Below are 8,774 nucleotides of genomic sequence, written 5' to 3'. Positions count from 1 at the left end.
GGACGGTTATTGTTTTGACATCTGGGCACTGTTGTTTATAGTTGGAAAGTTAGAAGAAAAGATGAAGTGAGCCTCTCGTTCTGAGGAAAAATATAAATACGAAACTGAAAGGAGAGAAAATGATAAATCGTGAATCTGAAGCCCAACTTCAGTAGCAATTGGCAAGACAAACAGCGTGTTCGAATTCAGAATTGAATAGGGAAATTGACATAACGTGATTTATGAAATTTTGTTGGAATTAAATGAAAACGAATAGATTTCTGCGAAGCTTTCAAAAAAAGATATCGAATAGAGAGGTCTAAAAATAAATTATTGGCATGCATATTTATTTTTAATAAAACTATACTAGATTATTTTTTATTAACATTATGATATTTATTATATATTTTTATCAAAAGAAAATGATCGATGGATATATAAAAAAATATATATAAAATTAAGAATTAATACCCAATCATAGGTAAACATTCAACAAATAACCAAAATGAAATGGAAATGTACAATTATCAAATTAAGGAAAAATAACATAAAAGATATATATTGACACTGCTATTTATAGGGTGCGTTTGGATGAATCAAGGAATAGCTCGGAATAGCAGCTATTCCTGAGTTCAGAATAGCAGCTAACCCAACATTTCATAGGAATAGCAGAATAGCAGCTAACCCGAGCTATTCATTTGTTGAGAATAACATTTTTTTCATCCAAACGTGTTATGTTGAGAATAACTCGTCAGAAATAGCAGCTATTCCTGAGTTAGCGCTATTTCTGTGTCATAATGTCTATATGCTTGAAAATGTAGACCAAGTTTACAAGTACTTGTCTTATTTGAATGCCTTATCTTGTTGATTATATATAATAATTATTTTATCATAATCTCTAACAAAGTTCACCTATTTGCTAACATAAAAAAAAAAATTCAGGTCAATTTGATTTTCCTTTTTCTCATGATTTTATACTGGTTGAAAAAAATAAAAAAAAATAAACATAAAACTAAAACCATCCTCTATAAAAAATAAATACCAAACGAATACAAAAATTTTATTCCAACTGACTTGAAAATTAAAATCCCACCAAATTATATGTATTTTAAATTCCAAACTGGGCCTAGGTGGGGCAATCTCTGTAGCTTCTTTCCCATAAAAGAAAAATTGTAAACTCTGACCTTGTTATATTGCCTTTGCCTTTACATGTTTGTGGAGTTTGGTTGGAAATTAAAATAATTTGGTACAGCATTCTATGGTCCCCTTCAGAAACTCGTTACATTACACGCGTCGTACTATTATTTTTTATTTTTTTTTGTCGTAATCGATTATTTAACGGATTACGGTTAATAGTACATAACTTTTAAACACGGAGAGAAAAAAAAAAAATTGGTTATCAAAATCTCTATATGGTAAGAAACAGCAACAATATAAGTAGAAATAAGAGAAAAAAAACATTCGTCGTGTTTCGATGGAGAAATGATAAATAGAAAAGAACAAAAACAAGATTTTGATTGAATGGATTAAGACTGCTCAATTTATTTCTTTCCTTTCCCTTTCGACGAAGACAACACAATAACTACAAAAGAGGAGACGGGAGACCTCGCTCGTACGGGCCCACATGTCGTCTCAAAGGCTCAAAGCACATGCTATGGTTTGTTTTGCCATGGCCCACTAATCATAAACGGGTTCTTGCTCGCACAGTTGGTAGGTAGATTAGATCAGTACGCAGTTATTGTTAGAATTCTTAAAATCATTGATTAGAGAAGAGAGCGTATTGATCACTTGGGCCTGTTCTATTGGGCCTTTTATATATGGATATATTTGGGCTGTATGAAAGCCCTATATTTTTGGAGTAGCTGCCTCGTGGCATGATATGATTGGGTAAGATGCGCTCTCCTGGCTGGGTAATGTACCACCGTTGAATAATTTTGGCGGATTTTTGAGGAAAACAATTGTTACCGTTTGTGTACTGATATATAAAATAAAATAAAAGCAAATTTAGGGAAAAATAGTTGCAAATTAGCTTTCGGAAAAGGTAAGAGTTGGTTGGGCACTTGGGTCTGACTTCTGTTACTAGTTTCACTTCAAAGAAACGGAAGCGCGTTTTTCTGACATTGGCTTATTTTAGTTTTAAAAACCTGAATACCACTTTTTTTTATGTGAGTTTAAATCTCAACGGCCCGATCAGAGTTTGGATCAATTCAAATAGTTGTGTCAAAGCACGATTCAAACTCAAAATCTGGAATGAGAGCTACCAATTTTTTTGAAAGTTATTACTGTTCACTTGTGGAACACGTAATTTAAAACATTTGAATGATCATCACAGGACAGGCTTTGATTGATTTCAACAGCGGCCTTTACCCATTACCGTTAGCATGTTCCACATACAAAACAGCAACAGTAACGTTTGCTTCATATAATTGCTAATAAATTCTAACTTGGTTTGTAACTAACAATTGCTTCAATTTTTATACGCAATAATATATAAAAAAATCGGTTGACAATAGTTATCACAAGTCACAACAATAATATTTCAAATCAATTTTTAAAAAATATTAAAAATTAAACTCTAAATATGCAGTGAAATATAACACCAATATTAGTTTAAGCATAACATATACATCATATATAGCACGCCTCCATTTTAATTTCAAATTTAATTATTTTAAAATTTGTCACGACTATCAAAATAAATAAATTTTAAATAATACCTTCTTGTAAAAAAATCAACAGATAATATAATAAAATGATAAAAGAGGCCACAAATTAAAAAAAAAAATTATATCTAAATTCTATATCACCTCACTTGTAGTCAACAACAAGGCAAGACCAAAATTAAAATATAAGAGAAAGATATAAAACAGTTCCTTATCTTTCTCGAATTCTACTATACACACCATCCCCGTTTCAGACCGCTTGATCACCATCAAACGGTCTTGATACACAACCCACACCTCACGAGCCCATTCTCATTGCACATGGCGCACGTGCGAAACTTACCCATCTTTTCACTGTACAGCCTATGGCTTCCCTCGCACGTGCCACATACCACGAATCTCACCCCGCCACACGCTCTGCACGTGCCACCACCCGCCATGGGAGCTCCTTCCAAAATCCTCTTCAAATCGCCACTCTCATGCAGCTTTCTCACCTCCTCTGCGCCTCCTATCCTTCTCCCGTCTACGAAAACCTGAGGCAACGACACCTTATTCTTTCCAACTAGCATCTTCAGCTCGGCGAGATATCTCGAGTCCATGGAAACATCACGTTCATCAAAGAAGATACGAAGGCCGCGAAGAATAGTCAACACAGTAGAGCAATCATCGAAAGTCTTGCGAACAGCTCGAAAGGAGGTGGAGTAGACGATTACCTGTTTGGGGAGACTTTGATCGGCATCAAAGTGGGAGATGTCAAATGAATCACGGCTGGATGATCGGAGAGAAAAGGTCCGGTGAATAACTGGAGATTCGGGGTGGGAGGTGGTGGTAGGATTGGGATCGGCGGAGGCGGAGAGGGGGGCAGGCGGGAGGAGTGAGCCGAGGTCTTTGAAAGAGGTGGCGGAGAGGCGGCGGGAGAGGTGGGCCCCGCCAGCCCCGGTGTTGATTCTCCGGTTATTACCCCATGGAAGCCACATGGAGAGGAGAGGTGGAATTGGGGAAGATTGTGAATTGATTTTGGTTTTGTTTTGTTGTTTGATTTTGTTTACGGAGAGGTGAAGCGGGGAATTGGGAGGTTGAAAGGGGATCTGTTGTAGGGAAGGTTAAATTTAGCAATAAAAGGGTTTTGTGGGGGGAGTGGAGAGGTGAAAAATGAGAAGAGCTTTCTGTTTTTATAAGGCGGTGGGGGTTTTGTTGTAGTTTCGGAAACTGTGGCGGGTAGGGAAAGGTACAAAAAAATGGGAAAGCAAGAAAGCTGTGTGCAGAGCAATTAAGCAACCTCCAATCCTGGTTAGAATTATCTTTGTCAGAACTCAGAAGGCAAAAGAAATCTATTTTGAAAAAAACTATTTCAAAAATTATGCACTGTTTTATCTAAATCTTTTAAAATGAAATTGAGAGTTTACGGAGGGGGGTAAAAAAAATAAGTTGAGAGCTTGATAGAGACGCATTTGGTTTAGGATCATCCTTTGTCCATTGCGACGGGAATAAATCTGCTGTACTTTGAAATATCTGTCTTTTCAAATTTAATTTTTCGATATTTTTTTGTGCATGTATTTCGAAATAATTAATTTATCTGTGTACGCATCTCAAAATAAATCAACAGTTAAATTTGAAAAAAGAGAAATTTGAGGTACTGTTTCAGCAAATTTATTCCCGTGTACTGGACACATCGATTTTCTCATGTTCAGGTTATTTTGCGACAGAAACTATGCAGACGACTGTATCGCGAAGATAAAACAAAATAATAGTAGGTAGAAAACAATTATCGTTACATATGAAATGTATGCAGGAGCAACAGAGCATCGAGCGTCTGGAAGCAGTCAGAACTCAGGTCACAAGTGTTGGCCATGCGCTTCAGTGGGTCCCGCTCCGCTTCTATTGTCCAATCACTGGAAAGCGTCCCGTTGGCAAGTTGATGTTTTTTATTTCTTACCTTTTGTGCCTGTTCTGTGTATAGCTTTCATGTAAAAGTTTCGAATTAGTTGTTTTGATACTACAGTACAATAGGTCTCCCGTCGTAGCGCCACAGACTCTTCTCTGCCGACTAGAAACATGACAGATTCAAATTTTTATATTTTTACTCGTATAATTATGTACATATTTTTTACTACTAATAATTTATTAAGTTAACATAATATTATTGTAATCACTGTAAGTCGAAATAAGTCCACTGTTAAATATATTTTTTAAGCTTCTTGATATTCTTTTGGTACTTCTTTGTTGTAATATATATAAATATGAGAATTTATCATAGACATCATCTAAAAATTATATGTATATCATTATTTCTGAAACGTTTTGAATTTGAAAATTCAATTTAAATTAATGCATGTGTTCCCAGGGATAATTTTTATTAGCTAAATTTAAGATAAAGATTCAATTGTTTTATCGAATAGGGTTCGGAAAGATTGCGTTTACAGATTGCGTGTATCCGATATTTTTTCTTATTTGCAAATTTATTTATTTCCAAATGAGGTCTACATATGTTGAAAATAACTAATCAATGGCTTAATGACCTTTTTTTTCTTTTAAAAATTATTTCAAATGGAACAAAACCTCAACTATTGAAAAAATGCACAAAATAAATGTCCTTATATTGGTGTTATAATTTTTTTTTTCTTTTAAAAAAATGTATACAAATTTCTACAGGGTGAATCATGAATTTTACTTGGCATTCTGCAATATATTTGTTAATTATTCACTTAAAGAATTGCTAACACTTCTACTTAATTTTTATCATGGGATTAAGAAAAGATAACAAATAGTAATGCCTTTTTTTACTTCCGTTGTTAAAAGGATAGTTTGTTTTATGACTGTTAATTAAGTGTTGACCAATAGGGATTTTTTTTCTTAGAAAGGTTTTCTACAACCTTTTATCGTTTTTTTAATTTTTTGGCTTTTCAAAACAAAAGCTTTTATGGAATTGCGTGTGAAGAGTAATATGATACGGTTTTTTTTTTTCTTCTTTTAATCAGTATGGAAATTTAACTCCTTTTTTTTCTGTGTGTCGTAAACAAATAAATAAATAAAATTGTTAGGAACTTATTTTCTCCTCCTAGTTTCGCAATAAGTGAAAGTAGGAAAAAATATAAATAATATTGCATGTAGTATGGGACACGTGTATTTAAATAAATATTGAGATCAAAATATATTCGTGCAGTACTGTCAGGGGCGGACCCATGTGGAATTAGGAGAGCAGTTGTCTTTCTCTGAATTATTGGTTTTAGTGGTGATTTATCAGTTCGATTGACTTTACCTCTTTTGGAAATTTATTTTCCCCTCTGAATGTTTAATTTGTAATTCAGGTTAAATTTAGGATTAAAATCAAAATATTTTTTTTGAATTATGATTGATAATTAAAATTATAAATGGAGCATCAGAAATTACAAGTCAAAGTATTGGAAAAAATCAAAGCATTATTTTTTTTTATCAAGTATTCAATTAATTAATAAATTTAAATCTGATTAGTTATTTAAATCCGAATCAATAATTTTTTATCTAGAATTCTGAATCCACTCCTGAACACTGCAGTGGTAATATAGTTTAAAGGTTTGCTATTGAATTATTAGAAACATTCTAAATTCATTGTACAAACCGGTGAGTATATTCTCTAATATAGGCAACTCCAACGAATCATTGAGTAGCTTTGACTGAAAATTTTATTTTCAATTATTGCATTCTTAAATTAAAGGAACTTTTTTAGTGCATGAACATATTATTACTCAGAGAGGTATTGGTCCATTGGATAAGATCTAACGACCAAATATTGGGTTCTGTTTCAGAGGGTAAATTATCCTATAAACTTATTCAATTTAATTTATCCTGTGTGTTAAAGGCTTAAAGCTGTACATTTTAATTTATTAGCTTTTTTCATTTAAAATTACAAAAATGCCAACATGTCTCGGACTGGAGCGGAGTCAAATTTTCAGACTATGGGGATCAGACGTGAATGGAGTTGAATATATAAAAAATTTCTACTACGAAAGATGTCAATTTCATACTATCCATAGTATTTTCCTGTAAAATATATTAAAAATAAGATATAAATATAAATTGAAATTAAATGAGGCCAATTGATCCCATTCAAACAATGGACGGATTCATTTCGATGACCCGGTTCAATTGTTATATACAAGTATCTTTTTAATGTTTATTATTTCACTAAAAAAAATAAACTTCATTGCACATAGATTTTTTCTTTGTTAATAAAATATTTTATCTTTCATGTTGATCTGACATTAAAGGAAAAATGATGTATACATATGTTTAAAATAATTAACCAAAACTCATCAATGGCTTCATGATATTTTTTTTTTGGCTTTAAAATACAGACTCAAATGGAACAAAACTTCAACATTAATTTGGCAAAATGCACACAAATAAATTCATTTATTTTGGTATTATAAATAATTTTTTATTAAATATTTTTATCTTTAAAAACTCAACGTAGACAAATTTCCCCTGAGTGCTTCATGAAATTTTCAGGACATTCTTAATTTTTATTATGAAATTAAAAAATAACTAACAAAAAAAAGTCCTCTTGGCTTCGTTTAAAATGAAATTAACCCCATTTTTAGTAAAAAAAAAATGCCAGAAATTAAATTGGAATTAACTCCTCTTAAATATAACCAACGTAACAAGTTGAAGTATGAAAAAGAAAAATAAAATTTAATATACGATGCGTGTTATGTTTACATAAATATCAAGTTCAAATTATATTTGCAGCAGTATACAATAAAATAATGTAGCTGAAAAACAAAATAAATTTATTTGATAATTAGTTTTAGAAATATTATAAATGGAATATTTGCGTAAAATTCATTGTACAAATCAATAGGTACATTCTCTTCTCTACGGGAAAACAGGATAAGATTGGTATCAGAGGCGAATTTAAGGCTTAGTCAAACGTGGCTAAGCCACCTCTATGATTTTAGAATTTTAATTATACGTATAAAAATTTAATTGAATTTTATTTTGACAGGCAATTTTAATAGACAATTTTTTAAAAATTTTAATTTAATTTTCAGCCACCCTGATTGGTATATCTGAAATTTATGAGCTCATTTTTTATTCCTTGTATATAACAGGCAAGTGCTCGAATCGATTGACCAATAATTACATCCTTATAAAGGAAATTTTGAGAGCATGAATATACTTCCTGGATGTATTGGATAAGGTCTATTGACCAAAAAGTTGGTCACCAAATCTTTTATATATCTTATCTTGATGAACTGATTCAATTACTACAAAATAAAAATTCAGTGAATTTTGAATAACAAATTAAAATTAATGACATGTTATTGCAAGGAACGCAATTTAATGAGCTCCGGGCAGATTTATCCTAATCCAAGACTGTAGGCCTGTAGGGGTGTAAACGGATCGGATATTATCCGATTTCGTCCGGATCCGTATCTGAAAAATTATTTAAATTATTCGACCTGTACCTGTATCTGAGACTATCCATATCCGTATCTGTATTAAAAAAATTATAACGGATAAGAATACAATAATGATTTTAACTATCTGTAACTATCTTTATTCGATCGTTTACATCCCTAAACCACAACAAATGTACTCTATGTTCTTAAAATGATTTATTAAATTGCATACAAATACTAACGATTTATTAAAATGTATATACATATATATTGTAATAAACAATATAACACTATGATATAATTAGTGACCAATGTTTTGATAATATAATATATATTTTGTAACCAACAAACTTATTTTGAAAAATACTAGATCTAATTTATAAATAAAAAAAAATTATATTTAGATGTTATTTTTTACTATAATATACACTAGTAATTTATTTTTAATTATCCGAATTATATTTATATCTGTATTCGTATCCATCCGATATACATTTAATATCCGATCTGTATCAGTATTCGACACTATCCATATTCGTATCCATATCTGAAAAATTATAACGGATAAATAGGGCCGGTCCTGAAGATTTCGGGGTCCGGGGCGAGAGAAAATTTTGAGGTCTTAATATAAATTTTTTTTTTATTAATATGTCAATAAATCATACAAAATAGAGGGGACATAAAACAAAGTAATAGAACGATAAAACCTATGTAATGAGACAGAGGCAGTCCAATCCAAATACTGCGGTCT

The 8,774-nt window shown here is 31.6% G+C and overlaps 1 protein-coding gene across 1 annotated transcript; it reads right to left on the bottom strand.

The window, feature by feature from the left end:
* Positions 1–2,722: 2,722 nt before the first annotated feature.
* On the bottom strand, positions 2,723–3,919 carry LOC144573549 (Glutaredoxin family protein). Its single transcript, XM_078323334.1, has one exon. The coding sequence runs from the start codon at positions 3,617–3,619 to the stop codon at positions 2,912–2,914; it is 708 nt and encodes a 235-aa protein (XP_078179460.1). The 5' UTR covers positions 3,620–3,919; the 3' UTR covers positions 2,723–2,911.
* Positions 3,920–8,774: the final 4,855 nt, after the last annotated feature.

This window comes from Carex rostrata, chromosome 21 (genome assembly GCF_964058835.1).
Source record: "Carex rostrata chromosome 21, lpCarRost1.2, whole genome shotgun sequence".
NCBI lineage: Eukaryota > Viridiplantae > Streptophyta > Magnoliopsida > Poales > Cyperaceae > Carex > Carex rostrata.
The sequence above is the reverse complement of the archived record's forward strand: the minus strand, read 5'-3'. Positions and strand labels throughout refer to the sequence as shown.

Bases quoted from the DNA above. Each gene is read 5' to 3' on its own strand.
- LOC144573549 (XM_078323334.1), bottom strand. From the start codon at position 3,619: ATGTGGCTTCCATGGGGTAATAACCGGAGAATCAACACCGGGGCTGGC.